Source organism: Ovis aries, chromosome 20 (assembly GCF_016772045.2).
Source record: "Ovis aries strain OAR_USU_Benz2616 breed Rambouillet chromosome 20, ARS-UI_Ramb_v3.0, whole genome shotgun sequence".
Lineage (NCBI taxonomy): Eukaryota > Metazoa > Chordata > Mammalia > Artiodactyla > Bovidae > Ovis > Ovis aries.
In genome coordinates, this window is record NC_056073.1 from 28,599,719 (window position 1) to 28,623,842 (window position 24,124).

Consider the following 24,124-nt stretch of genomic DNA (forward strand, 5'->3'; position numbering starts at 1 on the left):
ATATATAGTGGCATGTATCCATGTAGGAACTTCTTTCAGATATTTGGGCTATTTTCAGAGTACATGCAAGGGGCTCTTGACGGTTTCAAGCCCAGATACTGTTGCTGAGAAGTAGGCTTTTCATCCAGGCTTCCCTGGTAGCTCAGCTGGTAAAAATTCCTGGGTTGGGAAGATTCCCTGGAGAAGGGATAGGCTATCCACCCCAGTATTCTTGGGCTTTCCTGGTGGCTCAGATGGTAAAGAATTCACCCACAATGTGGGAAACGTGGATTCAATCCTTGGGTTGGGAAGATCCCCCTGGAGGAGGGCATGGCAACCCAACACAGCATTCTTGCCTGGAGAATCCCCATGAACAGAGGAGCCTGGCGGGCTACAGTATATGCGGTTGCAAAGAGTTGCACTGGACTGAATGACTAAGCACAGTACAGCACAGGCTTTTACATCCAGTAGTCATTACATAAAAACATAGAATTTGTAAAACTTGAGTTTAGGGAAATACAACCTGTGTAAAGAAGCTATATGATTTCCTGCATTCCAACTTAAAGAAAAAATAGTTTTTCCATTTGGCCTGCTGAGAATAGCTATTACAATGCTGATAAAGATGAATGAGCACCAAAAATAAAATATATACTGTTTGGGCAACAAGATGTTTTTAGACAAAACACCATTACTGAGAGATGTACATGTTCCCCACATGTTCAGTTCGGTTCAATTTCTCAGTCGTGTCTGACTCTGCGACCCCATGGACTGCAGCATGCCAGGCTTCTATGTCTATCCCCAACTCCCAGAGCTTACTCAAACTCATGTCCATTGAGTCAGTGACACCATCCAACCATCTCATCCTCTGTTGTCCTCTTCTCCTCCTGCCTTCAATCTTTCCCAGCATCGGGGTCTTTTCTAATGAGTTAGTTTCATCAGGTGGCCAAAGTATTGGAGTTTCAGTTTCAACATCAGTCCTTCCAATGAATAGTCAGGACTGATTTCCTTTAGGATGGACTGGTTGGATCTCCTTGCAGTCCAAGGGACTTGCAAGAGTCTTGTCCAACACCACAGTTCAAAAGCATCAATTCTACAGCACTCAGCTTTCTTTATAGTCCAACTCTCACATCCATACATGACCACTGGAAAAACCAAAGCTTTGACTAGACAGACCTTTGTTGCCAAAGTAATGTCTCTGTTTTTAATATGCTGTCTAGGTTGGTCATAACTTTCCTTCTAAGGAGTAAGTGTCTTTTAGTTTCATGGCTGCAGTCACCATCTGCAGTGATTTGGGGCCCCCAAAATAAAGTCTGTCACTGTTTCCATTGTTGCCCCATCTATTTGCCATGAAATGATGTCAAGATCTTCATTTTCTGAATGCTGAGTTTTAAGCCAGCTTTTTCACTCTCCTTTTCACTTTCATCAAAAGGTTCTTTAGTTCTTCTCCACTTTCTGCCATAAGTGTGGTGTCATCTGCATATCTGAGGTTATTGATATTTCTCCCGGCAATCTTGATTCTAGCTTGTGCTTCATCCAGTCCAGCATTTCTCATGATGTACACTCTGCTTATAAGTTAAATAAGCAGGGAGACAATATACAGCCTTGACGTACTGTTTTCCCAATTTGAAACCAGTCTGTTGTTCCATGTCGTTTTAACTGTTGATTTTGACCTGCATACAGATTTCTCAAGAGGCAGGTCAGGTGATCTGGTATTCCCATCTCTCTCAGAATTTTCTACAGTTTTTTGTGATCCACACAGTCAAAGGCTTTGGCATAGTCAATAAAGCAGAAGTGTGTGTTTTTCTGGAACTCTCTTGCTTTTTCGATGATCCAACAGATGTTGACAATTTGATCTCTGGTTTCTCTGCCTTTTCTAAATCCAGCTTGAGCATCTGGAAGCTCATGGTTCCCATACTGTTGAAGCTTGGCTTGGAGAATTTTGAGCACTACTTTGCTAGTATGTGAGATGAGTGTCATGAGGGAAAACTTCTGTAGAGTGGCCTGCAGAGTTGTAAAAATATTCTGTAAGAGGTCGCTAGCAGGAAAGGATAAGTGAGCTAACAGTCATAGGCACAGAGCCTTCTACAGGTATGCCCCTTTTCTTCAGAATAGTGTAGAGAACCACAGCATGTACTTGGCTCCCTGAGGAGCTTCCATTCTCATTTGATTTAAATTATATTACATATACAACAGCTACACTGACAGCATTTTGAAGACAGTATATGAAAAGAAGAAATGAATTGCCCTGTTGATGCTCTATAGGTGCATTCCGCTAATTTTATAGCATAATTTAGTCTTTTCCAGTAGTCATCTTTCTGCTTTTTAAAGAAGTCTCAAGATCACTTCCTTAATCACCAGTTTTAGTATTCTATGTATAAGAAATCATATTTGGATGTTAATTTTTAAACTTCATTAGAAAAGACAGAGTAAAAATGAAATATTTAATTAAAAACTATAAATATTCATTATCCATTTTTCAAGCTGCTTCATAATTTCAAGAGGAGAATAATCAACATTTGACTTTCTATGAAATACTTGGGTGATAATAGTAATAATCAGCTACTGTTACTTGGGAGTGAAAGGAGTGATGAAAGTTGATAAAGACAGTCTGGGAGTGTGGTGTTTAAATTATAAGAGGACTACATTCTCCTAAGCCATGTTCCACCCTTGCTCTAGTTCTCTCCCCAGCAGCTTCTTTACTGCTTCCTTTACGTCCTTATTCCTCAAGGTGTAGATGAGGGGTTGAGCATTGGAGTTATGAGCCCATAGAAGAGAGCAAGAAGCTTGCCCTTCAACTTGGCAGAATTGCTCTTGGGTGCCATGTATGCATAACCACTAATGGCTGAGCCATAGAACATAACAACCACAAGCAGATGTGACCCACATGTGTTGAAGGCCTTCTTTCGACCGTCAGAAGACTGGATTCTTACCACTGACCTAACAATGTTGATGTAAGAGAACAGGATTAATCCCACTGGGATAACTTTTATGACCACCACAGCAGCATACATCTCCACTTCATTGATCCATGTATCAACACATGATAATTGAAGCATGGCAGGTACTTCACAGAAGAAATTCTCCACCTGATATTGACCACAGCGAGGTAACAGGAAAGTCAACACTGTTTGCACCAGAGAGTTGCTGAAACCTGTTGCCCAAGCCACTGCTGCCAATTGTTGGCATAGCTGAGAATGCATGATAACTGTGTAATGCAGAGGCTGGCAGATAGCTACATAACGATCAAAGGCCATTACTGAGAGAAGGACACATTCAGTGGATCCTAAGCCAAGGAAGATGAATAGTTGAGCTATGCAGCCTCCGTAGCTGATATTTCTCCAGCGGCTCTGTATGTTGACCAGCATCTGGGGGACAGTGGAGGTAGTATAGCAGAGGTCCAAAAAGAGAGATTGGCCAGAAAGAAATACATTGGGGTGTGGAGTCTAGGATCAAGGCGTGACAAAATAATGATGGCTGAATTCCCAAGGAAAGTCATTATGTAGAAAATGAAGATGGCCACAAAAAGAACCATTTCTAGTTTGGGCCATTCAGAGAAGCCCACCAGAACAAAGCCCTTAGAGTGATGAAGAGTGTTATTGAATCTTCTCATTGCTGTGACTCTACTTGCTGGAAACACCACAGGCAGATTTTGGGGCTTGATTAGCCTTTGCTTAGAACTTAATGTTGGTTCATGAACCTACATGTAATAGAGGAACTGGGTAGAGGATGCTGAAACAAATAAAATCATTAATGTATTTCCTTTTATTACCTAGGCAAGAAGAATGAGAGTTAACAATAATATATCTATATTTTAACAACCATATTTTAAGCCATGGCTTTCATTTGGTAAACATATAGCTAACTAAGTAGAGGTATTACAAAACTAAATATTGTAAAGGTGTATTACACAATATTCATTGCAAAAAGAAAGTGTTGGATCTGTTGAGATGGAGAGACACTGAGACTTCACTGGAGCTTCATTAAATCTCTAATTCACTCGATATATTTTTTAACTTATTTTTTTTTCAATTCAGTTCACTTTCTTGCTGATCTTAATGCACTTATATTATATCAGATGAAATTTACCATCTTTGATAGGCACTGTCAGTTAAAGAATATAAATCTTCCTTTTTAATTACTGTATGCCTCCTTTCCTCTTATTGTTTTTTTTTTTTTTTTTTTTTTATTGTCCACTGGTTTATTTTTCCAAATGAGCAATAGGCTATTTACAAATAAGCAGATCTCCAATGATGTATATTAAAATGACAAAACTATTACTGTTTGAAATCTAAGTGAAAAAAAAATTTATTAAGGCACATTTGTTCTGTGAGTCTAAAACAAACTTTCTGGTGTAACGACAGATTCATTTCACTTTTGTCCCCAAAACACATGAGCACCAGGATTATCAAAGAACACTCAATATTTAGTAAAACAGCAAGGAATGTAAAAATTGAGGAGAGGGAAGAGTTTTCAAAAAGAAATCTTTGGAGATCAGTTTACTGCAAATAAAATATACTAAACACTCCTTATACACATAAATACTAATAGCTAACAGAAACTTGGGAAATGGTAGAGCTCTAAACAATGGATATTAAATAAATTAAAGGTATTTCAGATACAAAGGATAGAACAAAACAGTAATTAAAAATGAGACACCCATCTCCGTCAACGTAACACAGATAGGATGAAGTGAACAAAATCGGATACATTTTCCCCCAATGCTTTCATTAGGGTTAGGTTTCGTTTATTTTGTTTACCCTTGCATACATTACATTTATGGCAATAATTCTTCTTTGCCATTCTAAATATTAATATTTTGTCTTTTAAAAAGAAGGGTCTGGAGAGGAGAAAGTGTCAGACTCTTCTTGAACTCTGATGCCAGGCCCATCAGGCCACGCTAACTGCAGTAAGAACAGCCATCTAGCTTACTATGCGTTCCTGCTCCCCTTGTTTTGAAAAATGAGACAAGTTTTGGGGAAACAATCACTTTTGGAAAGCTCTTGAGGACGATGACATAGCTACTATCACATTTCCTTATTTGACAACTGGAACATGAAATGGCTTAAAAAAACTGTTGTAAAAAAGACAAAAGGTAGAATCTGTGCAAAGTTAACAGTCAAAACAAAACATTTATCAGAGTTACAGTGTTTTGTTACAATAATACTTTGCAGTAACGTTCATGTTTTCTGCCATAGGACTATAGCAAAGAGGTCTGAAAAAGAAATATTAAAAAAAAGTTTTGCTCCTCAGGTACATTTCAAGTCATAATTAAGCACGTCTGCTACATAATGTTTAGCAAGAAAATGTGTTCAAAAGGCAAACATGATCACATTTTTGTTCAAAAAGCTCACTCTTCAAGGAGTCCTTTGTAAGAAAACCATGTGTAAAATATATCCCCTTGTATGGACTTCAAAAACTGATCGTACAAAAAATTTTTGAAAAATAAATTAGATTAATTAAAATGTCCTTTCCAGCAAAGCTGGACATTAGGCTGTCCTCACTGAGCCATTATTATTGCTGCTTTTACTATAATTCGGGTCATTTTTCTCTAGCCACATTTCAGCCAACTGCTGTGTGGACCCATATGTTGACGCTTTGGACCCCAAGCACATTTTGTACTGTTTGGGATCAAGGTTGGGATCGCAAAAGACAGGATGGTGGACATGGACTACTCCTACTTCTTGGCTCCTAAATGTCTTCAAACCTGCCTGGACAACCTTGTTGAAAAGGTCAACATCCTCAAGCCCCCAGCCTTGGATAGAAACATCAAAGCCGCCTACTCGGACGAGATCTCCCTTATAAATACAAGTGATGCCAAACCCATAGTTTCTCCAGAAGCCAGTTTTTTGAGTAAAGGCAAAATGGTTGTCACTGGGAACCTTTCCACTATAAACAATCTTTGGATCATACTGGCTAAAGATGATTGGAAAATATATTTGTTGGCCCAGAACTGTATTTGCTCGACATCGCTGGAGAAATTCTGCAGTAAATACAAGGTCAACGTCACAAAAGAAGAGCAAAGATTCATTATTAAACTGAGACGATCCCACTTCTAGGGCCAGAGCTCTTGAAAATTCTCCAGACACGGGCAAAATCTGCATGTCGGCTTTAGGGTACTTAATGCGGTAGTCTCTCATGAGTTCAACTTGCTTGGCCTTGTCAGGGTTGGAGTCAGAATTGAAAAGCAGAACAACGAGCTTGACGTTCTGATTCGGAATGAGGCATGTCTTCTCAAAGTTCCCCATAAATCTCACAAACATGTCAAACCGTCCAGACAAAGGAATCAATATATTGATCTTTCTTTCTTTGGGTTCTTTGTGCTCATTCTTGGACCCAGGAAGCTGAAAGGGAACAAGCTTCTTCAGGGAATTTGAGAGAAAGGACAAGGATCCGGATTCCTGATTGATTTTGTTGGCCAATTCCTTTGCGTCCAGCTCCTCGTGCTCCACAAACTGGATCTTGCTGAAGGTCTGCTGTAAATACGCGTGCCTCCGCACAGGGACCGTCATCTTCTTCCCTTTGTGCTTTTTGTACAGAAGCAGCAAGTCCAGAATGTACTCAGCCCCATACATGGGGTTCACTCGGCGATAGCCATACTGTATCTCCTTAAAATCAATTATGCGTCCTCTGGTCTTGGCGTTGGCGTTGATCATCTCCATGACCTGCATGACAATGTCATCCAAGGCCTCGCGCTGCGCGGAGTCCATCCCTCTCCGAGGGGGCTGGCTGTCAGCGGCTGAATACAAGTATTTCCCAGTCAGAAATTCCCATTCCAGAATCTCCTCTCGTTGGCGGGGCTGGAACCTCATGAAGGAAGGAGGGATTCCCAGCTGGAGGTCTTCTTTATGAATCTCGGTGTTGCTGTATTTGCTCATAAGGACAATCTCACGGTGCAGCTGGATGGTGCGGTGGCGAAGCTCAGCGATTTTGCGGCTGAGCATGTAGCTGTGCAGCCTGTACTGGTAGGGCGGGTTTTTGTTCGGGTGCAGAGTGATGGCGCGATGGATTTTACTGTTATGGAGGTCCCTAATGTACCCCTTCTTGTTCTGTTCATAGTTCTCATAGAAAAGCTGCTGCATCTCGTAAGACCAGACGCACTGCACCCCCGCAAACCTTCGGACGCACCTTCCCACCTCAACGTCCTCGTGGGTCGTATACATTTCCCGGAGGCACTTGCCGATGTGTGGGACCATTCTCCGGAGAACTTCCCGGCTCATGATCACACCAGGGCCCCCCATACAGAAGTTCTCGCCAGGTTCCAGAGCAAGCTTCCCCATTTCTTCCGTGGTGCCCAGTCCCGTCTGCCCAAGAAAGAGGGGTTCACTACTATTCAAACTCCTCAGAAAACTCTCCAGACGGTCTCCTTTGATGTAAACATCATCATCTGCTCTCATAAACCATTCGTATTTGTCCAAGTAGTGGTCATGCATGTACTTGAGCATCATGAAAGACTTCTTCTGGGGCGGGTAGGAGTCGTCCACGCCCCGTAGCGGCACTACTGGAATTGAGATCGATGTGTCTGAACCCTCACTGGAGAAGAATTCAACTTTCCCAGGAATTGTCTTGGACCACGTCCTGAAGGCCGCCACCGCGCGGGTCTGCAGGTACTTCTGGGCGGTCATGACTCCCACGAAGAGAAAGTTCCTGTCGCGCGGGACGCCATCCTGGGCCTCGCTGTGGGGCCAGAGCCGCTGCCCGCGCGCATCCCCGCGCGCCCCGCCGGCCAGGGGCACCGCGGCCGCCTGCCCGGGCCGGCAAGCCTCGGGGCTGGCGCGGCGCCGCGGGCCCGCCCGCTTCAACTCGGAGGCGCGGGGCAGCACGAGCCGCGAGGCCAGCACGAAACCCAGCACAAGCCCGAGCAGCACGCTGAGCCAGGCGCGCCGGCCGTTAATACAGATAAAATTCCAAGGACCAAAGACAATACCTTATAGAATTAATTTATTATCACATTTAGCCAAGAAATAATTAGTAGAAGCTAACATAAGTAGGACTAAAATTTTTACTTATTTTACTTATGTTGAACACATTTCTACCAAATAGTATATATGTATATCAAAAAAGTTTTGATATATATATGTAGATATGTATATATTTATATTTAAAAAGTTTGTTTTTCATGGATGTTTTACTATTCCCTCCATTTAGTCACACTTCTAAGGATTAAAAATTCTCATAATGGGCTGTAGCAAAGTGGAAAAAGCTGTGAAAAATATACAAACTCTCTTGTGTGAGTCCTGGATTACATAGATAGTAAATGGCCTATAATTACATAGGTAGTAAATGGTAGTATAAGCATCAGACTCTTTGTCTCTGCCTCCAAGAAAACCCTGTTTTTTAAACACTATTGTATGTAGCCATAGGATTCATGAATAAACCTGTAATGTGTGAATAAACATTCACTTAATAACATTTTATTTGTCACATTGGATATTAGCTAGTAAAGATATGAAGTCTGTTATCTTTAATTATCTGTATGCCTGGATTCAAGGATACTCTTGTCTGAACTTAAAGATGGCAAAGTACATTAAGCAAAACAGTATTGTGTCCTGGAAAGAACAGTCAGCTGGTTTATTAGCTAGCACAGTGAAATAATAAAATTAAATAAGAAGTAAAAAGACTAGGAAGAATAAAATATTTTGAGATAATTTATACATAATTACTATCCTGAGATCTAATTATTAAAAATCCTATTAAAATTAAGTTCATATAGCAAATAATTATTAATACTAAATAAAGGTGCAATTCCAAAAGATTAGCATATAAATGCATTACTGAAAAATTTTAAACATCACCAATAATTTAAAAGTATATAGGAATGTTATTTTAAATGATATTAAAAATATCATTTGTCAACCTCTCCTGAAGAAAACACTTGAGATATAAAATCAATGCACATACATATTTACATGCTAGGATAGGCATTGCTGGTATATCTACATGATTTAAAAAATTAGAAAAAATAACTTTAATGTTTCAGAATAGCAAAATGTTGAATATAATTTATCTATTGATTAGACTGTTACAGTCAATAAAATTAATTACATACATGCAATGCCTATTCATCATTATCATAGTATCTTGGTATATGAAACATGCCTAAAATATGACATATTTTTTGAATATTGCTAAAATAAATGTAAATTATGCTTACAAAAGAATTGAGAAAACTACAAAAAAAAATTGGGTTTGCGATTACTAATTATTTTCATCATATAATTATGTTCCACTTTTCCAAAGACTTCCCTGGTGGCTCAGAGGTTAAAGTGTCTGCCTGGAATGCAGGAGACCAGGGTTTGATCCCTGGGTCAGGAAGATCCCCTGGAGAAGGAAATGGCAACCCACTCCAGTACTCTTGCCTGGAGAATCCCATGGAGGGAGGAGCCTAGTAGGCTACAGTCCATGGGGTCGCAAAGAGTCGGATACGACTGAGAGACTTCACTTCACTTTTCCAAATTATATTCAGTGATTAAGCATTCTTCTTATATGTGTGTGTGTTTTAGTTGCTCAGTTGTGTCCAACTGTTCGTAACCCCTATGGACTCTAGCCCACCAGGCTCCTCTGTCCATGGAATTCTCCTGGAAAGAATACCGGAGTATTTGTTTTTTGTGATTAGTCAAATCCATAATACAAATAAGCAGAATTATTTGACAGGCAGTAAGGAAAAAAAAAAAAAAGCTTAAACCCTTTGGATTACCATAGTGTCCTGGTAAAATTTATACTGTTTCCATATATACATCATTCACCACTTATATTTTGATCTGTTTGATATGAATATGAGAGTCATTCTTATGGAAAGAAGAGGACCTTCTACAGCATATGGAATCTTCTATGCATGGATGGTTATGTGGACAGTGTAGAAAACTTCCCAAACTGAGAAGGAATCATAATGGAGTATAAGACTATGAAATAGAAATGAAGTCACCAAAGTCAGAATTCAGCTAATTCAAAAATCAGTCTGTGGCCAGTTGTAATATTCACCTCTCAAAGGATATTATTCACTACTCCTTTTGGATGGTAGGACGGAAGCAAGGACAGGATGAAAAAAGAAAGGTGGGAAGGGATTCTGATTTTAACGTTTCCTGAAAAGAACAATTGCTAAGAGTAACAATTTCTATATAGGAACATTTTCTGAAGATCAAGTGTCATATGATAAATATAAGCTGAAGATGTACTCAGAAAATACTTTTACATCCTACTTAATCTAAGTAAATACCTCACAACAGTCATTCAAAACATCTTTCCTCATGCTTTCTTAGTATATAGTACAGTTAGTATATGCTTTCTTACTGTATGCATTCTTAGAATAAAATAGTATAAAATGGAATTTTTTCTTTATCTTTGACAGAATAAGACATTGTGAACAGGAAGTGTGTAATCAAACCGGTCCTAGAAACAAGTACAGTATCTCTTTCTACCTTTTATGCTACCAAACTGACATAATAATAAATTCACTGACGCTTGTGCACATCCGCAAACTTTCTGTACTCTGTTGTTATGCTGAAATGAATTTGTACTACCCCTGAATCCACTAGCAATCCTTTCCAGATTACAAATTACAAATATGTAGAAATATGGTTCCTTAGTAAACAGGAACTCATCCACTTGATTATTTGGGTCGTTTCCCAAAATTCTAAGATATCTTACCAAATCTACATGGACTTGGTTGGGGAGAGATCAGTTCATGCTTTAGAAGGATTACTCAGCGTAATTTTCCTCACCTGGCAGTAAGCTCTCCCCAAAATGAACAATCTTGGAAATTAAAAAAGAAAAAAAGTTACCTGATGGAACCTAAATACCCTACTCACTCTTACTATTCAAATATTTAAATATCATTATTCCTTTTTCTTTACCTCTAATTAATTATATCTTTAATAAAAATTATTTTAATTCACATGCCATGATAGTACCTCTCCCTCCTGCTGTTGTCCGTAGTCTTGGTCTGCACAAACAAACCTGTTGCTTGTCAAAGTGACAGTCTTCTAAGCAACAGTTTCTAAGACTAAGAATAGCACCAAGAGTAAAAGTAACTTCCCCTCTTTTGGAACTAAGTTTCCTTTTCCTCTGAAAGAAGCCTCTCAGAGGTTCTGTGTCACTTACTTCTGTTTTGCTGCATTGTTCAGCTTGTAAGGTGTCTCACTCTCGCTAGTCCTAGCACAAATTCCTTGTGTCTAGATCTTATCACAATATTGACTCTCCTCTTTTTTTATGCCATATTTAAAGAATACAAGGATACCTAGGGTCTCCTTGTTTTTTACTCCTCAGGGAATGTAGTGACTTTAGGATGGGGCATGCTGGAAATTCTGACCTTGGGGAACCAATCTGCCAGTTGCAATTAAAACTCATAGAGAAAAGCGCTTGGGCCATGGGGAAAATACAAAAAATAAAAATAGCGTCATAAACTGCTTACAAAGCAAATGAATTATACATAATTCTGCCATAGTATATAAACTCACGGATCTTAAGATGAATAAGGGGTGTTTACTTTGTGTTTGAAAGTGAAAGAAATTGGAGTGAATGCCACTCAGTCATGTCCAACTGTTTGCGACCAATAGTCCATGGAATTCTCCAGGCCAGAATACTGGAGTGGGTAGCCTATCCCTTCTCCAGGGGATCTTCCTGTCCCAGGAGTTGAACTGGGGTTTCCTGTATTGCAGGCAGATTCTTTACCAACTGAGCTATCAGGGCTTGACACCTTTTTATTAAAGCTTAATCTGAATTACATCATTTGGTAATCCAGAGCTTCACCAATATAATATGTTGTGAAACTTTTGGATTTAGTTTTTAACCTGATAGTTAAGAAATTGTATCTTTTTTTTTTTTTTTTTAGTTTTTTATTTTTTAAATTTTAAAATCTTTAATTCTTACATGCATTCCCAAACATGAACCCCCCTCCCACCTCCCTCCCCATAACATCTTTCTGGGTCATCCCCATGCACCAGCCCCAAGCATGCTGCATCCTGCGTCAGACATAGACTGGCGATTCAATTCACATGATAGTATACATGTTAGAATGTCATTCTCCCAAATCATCCCACCCTCTCCCTCTCCCTCTGAGTCCAAAAGTCCGTTATACACATCTGTGTCTCTTTCCCTGTCTTGCATACAGGGTCGTCATTGCCCTCTTCCTAAATTCCATATATATGTGTTAGTATACTGTATTGGTGTTTTTCTTTCTGGCTTACTTCACTCTGTATAATCGGCTCCAGTTTCATCCATCTCATCAGAACTGATTCAAATGAATTCTTTTTAACGGCTGAGTAATACTCCATTGTGTATATGTACCACAGCTTTCTTATCCATTCATCTGCTGATGGACATCTAGGTTGTTTCCATGTCCTGGCTATTATAAACAGTGCTGCGATGAACATTGGGGTACATGTGTCTCTTTCAATTCTGGTTTCCTCGGTGTGTATGCCCAGAAGTGGGATTGCTGGGTCATAAGGTAGTTCTATTTGCAATTTTTAAAGGAATCTCCACACTGTTTTCCATAGTGGCTGTACTAGTTTGCATTCTTGTGTCACTGCGTTTTGTATTTCTGTTATAATAAATGAGGTTGATGTTCTTTCTGTACGTTCAGATGCTGCTGCCTATTTGTGAAATAGCTGTTGGTATTTGAAGATGTTGTTGTCCATTTTACTATGAGTTTATAAGTTTCCTCTTGGTTTGAGGAAGCTTTTTATATATTAGGAGATTAGCCCTTTAGCAACAATATGAATATGATTTTTTTGATTGTAACTTGTGTTCTAACTTTTCTTATTACATTTTTTATTGTATAATAGTAAAACATATATAGAAAAATGAAAAAGTCATAAGTATAAGCTCAATGAATTTTTACAGAGTTGAAAGACTCCTGTGAAGTGGCACATAGAAGCAAGAGAGAATATATCCATCAGGTCAGAAGCTCCCCTTGTGCCTCTTTCTAGTCACTATCCCCTAAGACACTCTTTTGATTACCAAAACCATAAGCCATATTTGCTTGGTTTTGAAATTTAAATAACTAAACTCATCTAAGATGTACAATTTTGTGTCTGTAAGATTCATCTATGTTTTTACATGTACCATTTAGGGCATTCATTCTCATTACCATATGCTTATACATTTATGAATATAATGCAATTTATTTTTATTGCCTACATTGGGATAGTTTCATTGGAATGCTATTACATATAGTGTCAATATATACATTATCGGATATGTCTTTCAGTGGACAAATGTATGCATTTCTGGGGAATTTCCTGCTGGTTCAGTGGTTAGGACTTCCCACTTTCACTGCCAAGGGCCTGAGTTCTAACTCTGGTTGGGTAACTAACATCCCACAAGCCACATGCATAGCCAAGGGGGAAAAAATCAAATATTTCTTTGAGTCTATACTTTGGATTGAAATTTCTGTTGTAAATGGTATTGAGTGTACTCATTTTTAATTAAAAACTGCCAATAAATTTCCAAAGTTGAGCATTTATTTCCTTTATAGCCTCTTCACTTGGAAATGTCAACTTTTGGAAAAAAGTATTCTTTCCATTTGGTACATAAGGGATATCTCATTATGATTTAATTTGCATTTTCCTGAGGATTATAAGGATTTTAAAAAGCTGTAACAAATATGTTTAAATTTTTAGTGGTGAAGGCAGACAATATTTATGAACATACAGGAAACTTCATCAAAAAGATGAGCATTATACAAAAAAGTGTAAATATTAGATACAAAAAATACAGTGTCAGAAAACAAAACACAGAGCATTCATGTTCTGTAGGATAAATCAACTCCTCTAACATATGAGTAACTGAAGTCCTATAACGTGACAAGAGAAAAAAAGAATTAGAAAGATTATTTGAAAAGATAATAGTGGTTTCAGTCAGTCAGTTCAGTTGCTCAGTCGTGTCCAACTCTGCAACCACGGACTGCAGCACACCGGGGTTCCCTGTCCATCACCAACCCCCAGAGCTTACTCAGACTCACGTCCATTGAGCCAGTGATGCCATCCAACCATCTCATCCTCTGTCATCCCCCTCTCCTCCTGCCTTCAATCTTTCCCAATTGGGAAAGGGTCTTTTCCAATGAGTCAGGTCTTCCAGTCAACCCAGGAATCAAACTGTGGTCTCCTGCATTGCAGGTGGATTCTTTACCAGCTGAGCTATCAGGGAAGTAATGGCTTGGAATAATACAAAATTGGTTAATAACACACTACAAATTTTTAAAAAATTCACCAAACCCAAATCTAGATAAATAAAAATAAAATTAATGTAGCCAACTTACATCTAACTGATGAAAGCAAAAACAAGGAGAAAAGCTTGAAAGAAGTCAGAGAAAAAGAAAGATTGAATACAGGGTGATAATGATAACAATGAGTGATTTATTATCAGAAACAATGAAAGCCAAAAGTTGATAAAATATCATATTGAAGGTGTGGAAAAAGTTATCAACTTAGAATATTATATTCAGGGAAAATGACCTTCAAAATTAAGGCAACATAAGACATTTTCAGATTTTTTAAATGTTTAAAATCATCTACACAAGAAAAGCTCTACAAGAAAAGTTCAAGAAGCCTTTCAGGCTGAAGGGAAGTCTGAAAATATAGAACAAACAAGATACACAAGTATTAATATGTAGATAAACATATCAAAGATTTGTCTGTTTTATGTACATATGTATAAGTTGGTTTAAAGACAACTGACTGTTTAAAAACTAAAAATGTGTGTGGAAAATGCATATGTAGTATTTGGCATATATTGAAATAAAATCTGTAGATGACAACAAGAGCACAAGGAAGAGAGGAGGACATGGAATTATACTGCTTTAATTTTCTTTTATTGTTTCTGGATTAGAATAAAATAGCTTGATGGTGCACTCCTATCAGTTAAAAATATGTATTTTAACCACTAAAGCAACTTCAACAACAAAAAAGACACAATCTAAGAAGTTAATAAAGGAGATAAAATGAAATAGTAAAAAAAAAACTGAATTCATACAAAAGAAGGCAGCAAAGGAGAAATAAAACAAAAACAGAAGAGTTGAGACAAATAGAAAACAAGCAAAAAATTGTAGACTTGAACCCAACCATATTTTAATCCACTCCAGTTAAGCTCAGTAAAGTCACTCAGTCGTGTCCAACTCTTTGTGACCCCATGAATCGCAGCACACCAGGCCTGCCTGTCCGTCACCATCTCCTGGAGTTCACTCAAACTCATGTCCATTGAGTCGGTGATGCCATCCAGCCATCTCATCCTCTCTCATTTCCTCTTCCTCCTGCCCCCAATCCCTCCCAGCATCAGAGTCTTTTCCAATGAGTCAACTCTTCGCATGAGGTGGCCAAAGTACTGGAGTTTCAGCTTTAGCATCATTCCTTCCAAAGAACACCCAGGACTGATCTCCTTTAGAAAGGACTGGTTGGATCTCCTTGCAGTCCAAGGGATTTTCAAGAGTCTTCTCCAACACCACAGTTCAAAAGCACCCATTCTTCAGCGCTCAGCTTTCTTCACAGTCCAACTCTCACATCCATACATGACCACTGGAAAAACCATAGCCTTGACTAGACGGACCTTTGTTGGCAAAGTAATGTCTCTGCTTTTGAATATGCTATCTAGGTTGGTCATAACTTTTCTTCCAAGGGGTAAGCGTCTTTTAATTTCATGGCTGCAGTCACCATCTGCAGTGATTTTGGAGTCCCCAAAAATAAAGTCTGACACTGTTTCCCCATCTATTTGCCATGAAGTGATGGGACCAGATGCCATGATCTTCGTTTTCTGAATGTTGAGCTTTAAGCCAACTTTTTCATTCTCCTCTTTCACTTTCATCAAGAGGCTTTTTATTCACTTACATTACACAAATACAGAAAAATCATTCCAAACTAAAGGCAGAAATTGTTATGCTTAATAAATAACAACATCCAACTATATCCTGTTTTCAAGAAATAGACTTTAAAAATAAAAGATAAATTGATTCTTTTGAAACTCTTTTTACTAAAAGAGTTAGCAAAGTATACCATGCAAACACAAAGCTTTAAAAGCAGATTTAACTATATTCATATCAAATAAACCAGACTCCAAGACAAGGAGCATTATAAGAGAAAAAGTGTAATATTATATAAAGATTAAATTGGCAACTCTATCTTGAATAGGTAACAGTCACAAGTGTGTGCACAACTAATAAAATCTCAAATATCATGAAGCAGAAGTTGAAAACATCAAAGGACAAATAGAAAATGTACAAACATCATTGGGACTATCAACACATTTCTCTCAATAATGAGTAGGACAACTAGACAAGAAAATAATAATGATACAGAATGTATTTGAAAACCACTCAGCCAACTTGAACTAGTTGAAGTGAATCAAACATTTTTTTTTTTTTTTTTACAAAACACATACAGCATTCACCAAAATAGACTGTATAGTTAGCATAGCAGAAATAAAGAGATAGGATAGTTAGGCTGGGGTCTGAGGGTAAGACCTTCCTAAGGACATTTAGGAATCTTTGGATCTTGGACTTGGGATGACAGGCATACCAGGAGCACTGCTGTGGAGAAGAGTGAAGTGGAAGACTTGAAGCCAGGCAGGAAGACAATCTAAGAGGGAGCTGATGAGATCAAGCTGTAGGACTAAGTAGCCCTGGTACTATAACACGTTCTTTCCAAAAGCAAAAAAATAGTTTTTGCTGATTTAATCTCTTGGCTATAACCAAGCTTTCCTGATCCCTTCCTCTCTCCATTTCTCCTTCTCCTCCCCTTCCCCCGCCTTGCATGGACAGACACACATACACAGACAGACTCAAGATTACATGAACATTTTGAAAAGCAAATTTTATCATGGAAAGTGTATTTTTATGCAACTGCCTTTCTTCATTTATGAGTGTCTGAAAATTATTCTACATCAGTACACAGAGATCTTATTATTTTAATGCAGAACAATGTCAACAATTTATACTTAATTGGATTATTTACTCTTGCAGTGATGATTGACATTTTGGTTCTTTCCAGTGTTTCACTTTTACAAAATCTGCAGTAGACAGTTTGTGAACATGTATTGCTATGTATGTAATAGTATTTCAGTTGGATGCTTAACGAGAATTTTACATCAAAGGTTGTATAAATTTTGCATACTGAATAATGCCAAAAACCTGAAATATATCTATACCAATATACCCTCCATTTACAAGTGTATAAAAATGATTGTTTTCTCAGAAACTCACCTTGGTGTCACAAGAGAAAATTTTAACCATTTGGAGAAAACACAAAATTGGGTCTCTACCTTATATTACATACATAAATACATTGTAGGCTATTAAGTACACAGAAATGAAAAACATATTTTTTTAACTTTCTGAGTTAGGTAGAGGAGAATATATTTATTATTTGAGAATATCTTAGAAACAAAAAAAAATACACCATAAAGAATACTATAGATACATTCACCTATAATAAATAGAATTCTATTTATTATAATAATTTATGAAAAATTACAATAATAAGACAGTCACCCCAAATAGGAGATTTTTGCATTACAAGTCACTAATAAAGATGAGTTCTCAGAATATATAAATAAGAACTCCAAGAGAAAAAAATGATTTAAGAAAAAAGAAAATGGCCCAAACTTATGCAAATGAATTTTACACTAGAGAAATGTTGACAAATTGCCCTACACAGTGGCTGCACTAGCCTTCACCAAACACATGAGTGTGGAAAATTTCCCACCTAGAGTCAAAAAATTTGTCTCTCTCTATTGCCAACTAAGGTCCGTCTAGTCAAGGCTATGGTTTTTCCAGTAGTCATGTATGGATGTGAGAGTTGGACTGTGAAGAAAGCTGAACGCCGAAGAATTGATGCTTTTGAACTGTGGTGTTGGAGAAGACTCTTGAGAGTCCCTTGGACTGCAAGGAGATCCAACCAGTCCATTCTGAAGGAGAACAGCCCTGGGATTTCTTTGGAAGGAGTGATGCTAAAGCTGAAACTCCAGTACTTTGGCCACCTCATTCGAAGCGTTGGCTTATTGGAAAAGACTCTGATGCTGGGAGGGATTAGGGGCAGGAGAAGAGGGCGACAGAGGATGAGATGGCTGGATGGCATCACTGACTCAATAGGCGTGAGTCTGAATGAATTCCGGGAGTTGGTGATGGACAGGGAGGCCTGGAGTACTGCGATTCATGGGGTCGCAAAAAGTTGGACACGACTGAGCGACTGAACTGAACTGAACTGATAGTCTTATTTGCATGAAATGTTCCTTTGGTATCTAATTTTCTTGAAGAGATCTCTAGTCTTTCCCATTCTGTTTACTTATATTTCTTTGCATTGATTACTGAGGAAGGCTTTCTCATCTCGCCTTGCTATTCTTTGGAACTCTGCATTCAAATGGGTATATCTTTCCTTTTCTCCTTTGCCTTTAGCTTCTCCTCTTTTCTTCAGTCTTGAATATTCATCGGAAGGACTGATGCTGAAGCTGAAGCTCAGTACTTTGAACACCTGATGCGAAGAGCTGACTCATTTGAAAAGACCTGATACTGGGAGAGAATGAAGGTGGGAGGAGAAGGGGATGACAGAGGATGAGATGGTTGGATAGCATCACCGACTTGATGGACATGAGTTTGAGCAAGCTCCAGGAGTTGGTGATGGACAGGGAAGCCTAGCATGCTGCAGTCCATGGGACTGCAAAGAGTCAGACACGACTGAACTGAATTGACAGTATTATTTCTCATTTCTCTTGAGTGTGACTGAGGAATATGTAATTTTAAAAGTTATTTTATTTGCTTTCCTCAAAGCTACCTGTTTGTATACTTTACCCTTTATTGAGGGAGGGGGTGGATATTCTTATCAATTTTAGGAACTTTTTATCTCTGATGGAAATTGGTGCTTTATCTTTGATATAAATGGCAATCAATTTTACTTGTTTTGGTGTTATTTATAGAACTGTAATTCCCAGTTGGTCATTTGTCTTTTGTTTGTTCCAGTACGATTACAAGTTGATCTTAGTTTGGGGTTTTTTGGTTTTTTTTTGTTTTTTCATTTTATGGCTTCTGGTTTCTGACTCATAGATAAATAATCTCAGTTATTTCAAGTTTCTAAAGGAATTTCTCTTCTGTAAGAATATAGTGTAGTGTAATTTTTCCAGTTTTTCAGTTTTTGTTTTGTTTCCTTCAATAGTTTAATTAAAGGTTTCATTATTAATGGATTCTACATTTGCTATAAAATTGTGCTGTTTTTGTTTTGCTATTGTTAATGCAATCTTCTTTTACATTATCTTCCCTAACATGTTGTTAATGTATATGAAAAAATTGGATTTCTGTATATTAATTTTCTATTCCATTATCTTGATGAATTTCATAGTAATTGTGCTGTTCTGTTTCTGCTAGTATTGTTCTTTCTATGTTTAAAGGAGAGTATTTACAAGAATAAAATTAAACTCACACATTTTCATTTAAATACTTGCAAGATTTGCTCTGCTTCCTGTAAGTATTATTGTAAAGAAGACTGGGACCAGCCTGACTTGTACCTTTCCAATGATAACTCCTTTTATCTGATTGTTCAGGAAGCTACAGTAATCAAAACAGTATGGTACTAGAGCAAAACCAGACACATACATCAGTGAAATAGGATAGAAAGTCCAGAAATAAACCCATACATATATGGTCAATTAATTTATGACAAAGGAGGCAAAAATATAAAATGAAGAAAATATAGTCTCTGCAATAAGTAGTGCTGGGAAAACTGGACAGCTACCTGTAGAAGAATGAAATTAGAACATTTTCTAACACTGTATACAAAAATAAACTCAAAACAGTTTAAAAATCTAAACGTAAGACCAGATACTATAAACCTTCTAAAGGAAAACATAGGCAGAATACTCTTTGACATAAATTGTAGAAATATATTTTTGGATCTGTCTCCTAGAGTAATGGAAACAAAAGCAAAAATAAACAAATAAGATATAATTAAAACTATAAGCCTTTGCATAGCAAAGGAAACCATAAACAAAACAAAAAGATGACCTATAAACTGGGAGAAAATAGGTGCAAATGATCCTACTGACAAGAGATTAATTTCCAGAATATACAAACAGCTCATACAGCTCATTTAAAAACAACAACAACAACCAAATCAAAACATGGACAAAAGACCTAATAAACACTTTTTCAAAGAAGACATACACATAGTTAATGGGTACCTGAAAAGATGCTTAATGTCACTAATTATCAGAGAGATGCAAATCAAAACTACAATGAGGTATCACCTCACACCAGTCAGAATAGCTATTATTAAAAAGGATAAATGCTGGAGAGATTGTGGAGAAAAGGGAACCCTCTTACACAGTTGGTGGGAATGTAAACTGGCGCAGCCACTATGGAGAACATGATGTGTTGTGTGTGTCAGTCACTCAGTCGTGTCTGACTCTTTGTGACCCCACGGACTGTAGCCCAATAGACTCTTCTGTGCATGGAATTCTCCAGGCAAGAGTACTGGAGTGGGTTTCCATTTCCTTCCCTAGGAGAACATTATGGAAGTTCCTTAAAAAACGAAAAATAGTTACCATATGATTCAGCCATCCAACTCTTGAGCATAAATCTGAAAAAGACAAACATGCTAATTTGAAAAGATACATGTACTTAAATGTCCACAGAAACACTATTTATAATAGCCAAGACATGGAAGTAACCTAAATGTCTGCCTATAGATGAATGGATAAAGAAGATGTGGGGTGTGTGTGTGTGTGTGTCTGTGTGTGTATATATATATATATATATATATATATATATGTATGTATGTATATAATGGAATATTACTATATATATATATGTACTGGAATATTACTAAGCCATAAAAAAGAATGAAATAATGCCAGTTTTACAACAAGGATGGACCTGGAGACCTAGAGATTATCATACTAACTGAAGTAAATCAGACAAAGACAAATATATGATATAACTTACATGTGGAATCTAAAAAAAATGATACAAATGAACTTTACAAAATAGAAACAGACTCACAGACTTAGAAAATAAACATGTTACTAAGGTGAAAGTGGGAGGAAGGAATAAACTGGGAGTTTGGGATGAACAGATACACATTACTATATAAAATAAACAACAAGGACCTATTGTATAGTACAGGGAACTGTCTTGTAATAATCTATAATGGAAAAGACTGAAAAAGTATACACACACACACACACACACACACACACATATATAACTTCCCTGTTGGCTCAGTGGGTAAAGAATTCGCTTGTCATGCAGGAGACACAGGAGACGCAGGTTCAATCCCTGGGTCAGGAAGATTCCCTTGAATAAGACATGGCAACCCACTCCCGTATTCTTGCCTGGAAAATTGCATGGACAGAGGAGCCTGGCAGGCTACAGCCCAAAGTGTTGCAAAGACTCAGGCACAACTGAGCATGTAAGCTTAGTAAAGACATAATTTTGCTGTACACCTGAAACTAACACATTTTAAATCAATGATGCTTCAACTTTTTGTTAAAACGAAGATTATTCTCTTTGGAATCTAATAGTCTTAGTAGGGTTTTTAACCGGTAAATGTATTTTTTAGCTGAAATAAAGTGAGAATTTTTTAGTCTGTAGATCTATATATTCCTTTATAACTTGTAAATCACAGTTTATTATAATTTTGATTGTGCACTTTGTTGGTTATTTTTTCTTGGTTTTAACAATACTCTGTTATTTATTTATTTCTATGATTCAGTGCCTAGTCTCCTTTGTATTTTTATAATTTTAATTTTTATTTCTTCTTTTTGATTTTCAATTTTCCCCTCTATTTCTGACCTGAGTTCTGCCGGTTTATGATACAATCTCAACTTTGTTATTTTGCCACTTATTTGCCATGACTTTTTGCTCTTCTATTTTGTGTTATAGTTTCATACTCTCAGTCACAATTTTATGGCTGGCTTTTTAGCAATAATGACACTATGTTTGGTTAGAGTTCTTACCTCCAACATAGCATTTTGTAATGACTATTTCTCATCTGTCAATCCTTTTCTCATTATTTTCTTGGTTTCATATTTTAGTATTTTGCACATGGCCAGTAATAAATCTTTTGTATAAAACCTTGACTTTTTTTTTGATTATTCATCATTAGCTATATCAGTTTTTACTTTTCTAGACCAACTATTTATAGGAGGTCCATGTTGGAGAAGAGGTTAATCCTTGGCCTAGACCTTGCTCATAGCAATCTTTGTTGACAGCAAAAACACCATGACACAGGTTAAATGTGTATGAGAGCTACTCTGGCCTTTGGTATGTGTGTGTGCGTTAGTTGCTCAGTCATGTCCAACTCTGTGTGACCCCATGGGCTGTAGCCTGCCAGGCACCTCTGTCTGCGGGGTTTTCTAAGCAAGAATACTGGAGTGGGTTGCTAGTCTCTTCTCCAGGGGATCTTGCCAACCAAGGAACAGAACCCAGGTCTCTCATACGGCAGGCAGATTCTTTACTATCTGAGCCACCAGGTTTGGCCTTTACTTTTCCTCAATCAATTGAGATTTTTCCAGTCATAAAATCAACATCATGGAAATATTAACATAATGTACAGCACAGTGACTACAGTTAATATACTGTACTGCGTGTCAATGTATGGCAAAACCAACACAGTATTGTAAAGTAAAATAAAGTAAAAATAAAATTTAAAAAAAAAACCAGCAAATAAATAAATAAATAAATAAATAAATAAAAGTTGCTAAGAAAGTAGATCTTAGAAGTTCTCATCACAGGGAAAAAATTGTGACTCTGTGTAGTGATAGGTGCTAACTAGACTTATGTGATGAACATTTTACAATACATGCAAATATTGTACAGCTGAAACTAATATAATGTTATATGTGAATTATATCTCAAAGATAGTTGAGATTTTCCACTCTAGATCTGCTATAATGCAAAGCCTGTTCTATTCACTCTTTCAACAATAGACTACTTGTTTCAAAAGAGACTTAAATCATGATTTTTATTTTTGCTTTTCATAGACTCCATAAAGAGATCCAGGATAATTGATATTGCCAATCTTCATTCTCTATTCCTGTTATTATAACAAGAGACAGATAGATGTACTATTTTCTTTTCCTTTTTTTGGTGGTGGTGTTGTTTTCTCCAGACCTTCCCATTTGTTTAGAGGAAGTTGGTTTTTCAGTTAGTTTTGAGTTCAGTGATGATGGACATTATCTTAAGCATCCCACTTTGATTGTTCTAGTTTCTGAAACCATTATTTAATTGTTTTAATTTTCAGATGTATCTTAGATTTTTGTATTTTATTCTATTTATTAATTTTGGGCTTATTTCTGAGAGAAGAACAGGGAAGCTCTTATTTAACTAGAAGATCACTGAAATTTTTACTTTCATTGATGATCAGCCTCTAAGATCATGACAGGACTGATACATGTGCTCCTACAAAATAAACCTTCAGGAAGGAAAACAAGGCAGAGCTATTTTCATAACCCATGTCTAGTGGTAGTTACAGTAGGTTACACTGTAAAATGTATTATGAATGGAAGAAGCAACATTTCTAAATTTTACACTATGTTTCTAAGTTTACCTCTATCAATCATTATCATAGGTATGTCTGTGTTACTTTTATGCCCATTATACTTCTTTCTCCTCTCCTTCATTTTGATAAATTGCTATTCTATGCTGAAATCATAAATATATTTGTCAATTACATTTATTTCAAACTATTAGATTATTTATAATATACATTCAACTAAAAAACAAATCATGGAGTCAGAAGATTTAGACGAGTGGTCATGCAGGGCTCATCACAAAACTTCTATTATACCCAGTTTCCATCCACATAAAAAAAAGAAGTAACATCCATATAAAAGTTTTTAAGGATCAATGAGACATAACATACCAAAAATGTATATGACTAGTAAAGCACAATATAAAACCGCTTTAATTATTTTCACTCCTATTAGCCTCACTTATAAGAGTAATAGTAATGATGATGTTAGTCTCAATCCAAAATGGACAAAAGGAGCTGACTTTTGAAATTGTTAAATTCTTTTAAGGAGATTTGTTTTGTTTTCCTTTGTTTTGTGTTTCTGAACAATTATTAATATACTTTAATTGCTTATGAGATACTCCAGATCCCAAGGTATTTTATCATTGCTCAACAAATTTCATCATTGCTCTTAAGGGAAATCTAATTAGTTATTATTCACA

The 24,124-nt window shown here is 37.1% G+C and overlaps 1 protein-coding gene and 1 pseudogene across 1 annotated transcript; both read right to left on the reverse strand.

Moving 5' to 3' along the window:
- Positions 1 to 2,628: 2,628 nt before the first annotated feature.
- LOC114109574 (putative olfactory receptor 2B8) lies at positions 2,629 to 3,589 on the reverse strand (annotated as a pseudogene).
- A 670-nt stretch (positions 3,590 to 4,259) lies between these two features.
- On the reverse strand, positions 4,260 to 23,571 carry LOC114109570 (chondroitin sulfate synthase 1-like). The gene is made up of 2 exons (XM_042236850.1): positions 23,499 to 23,571; positions 4,260 to 7,903 (listed from the first exon to the last, which is right to left on the reverse strand). The coding sequence occupies exons 1-2, from the start codon at positions 23,569 to 23,571 to the stop codon at positions 5,466 to 5,468; spliced, it is 2,511 nt and encodes an 836-aa protein (XP_042092784.1). The 3' UTR covers positions 4,260 to 5,465.
- Positions 23,572 to 24,124: the final 553 nt, after the last annotated feature.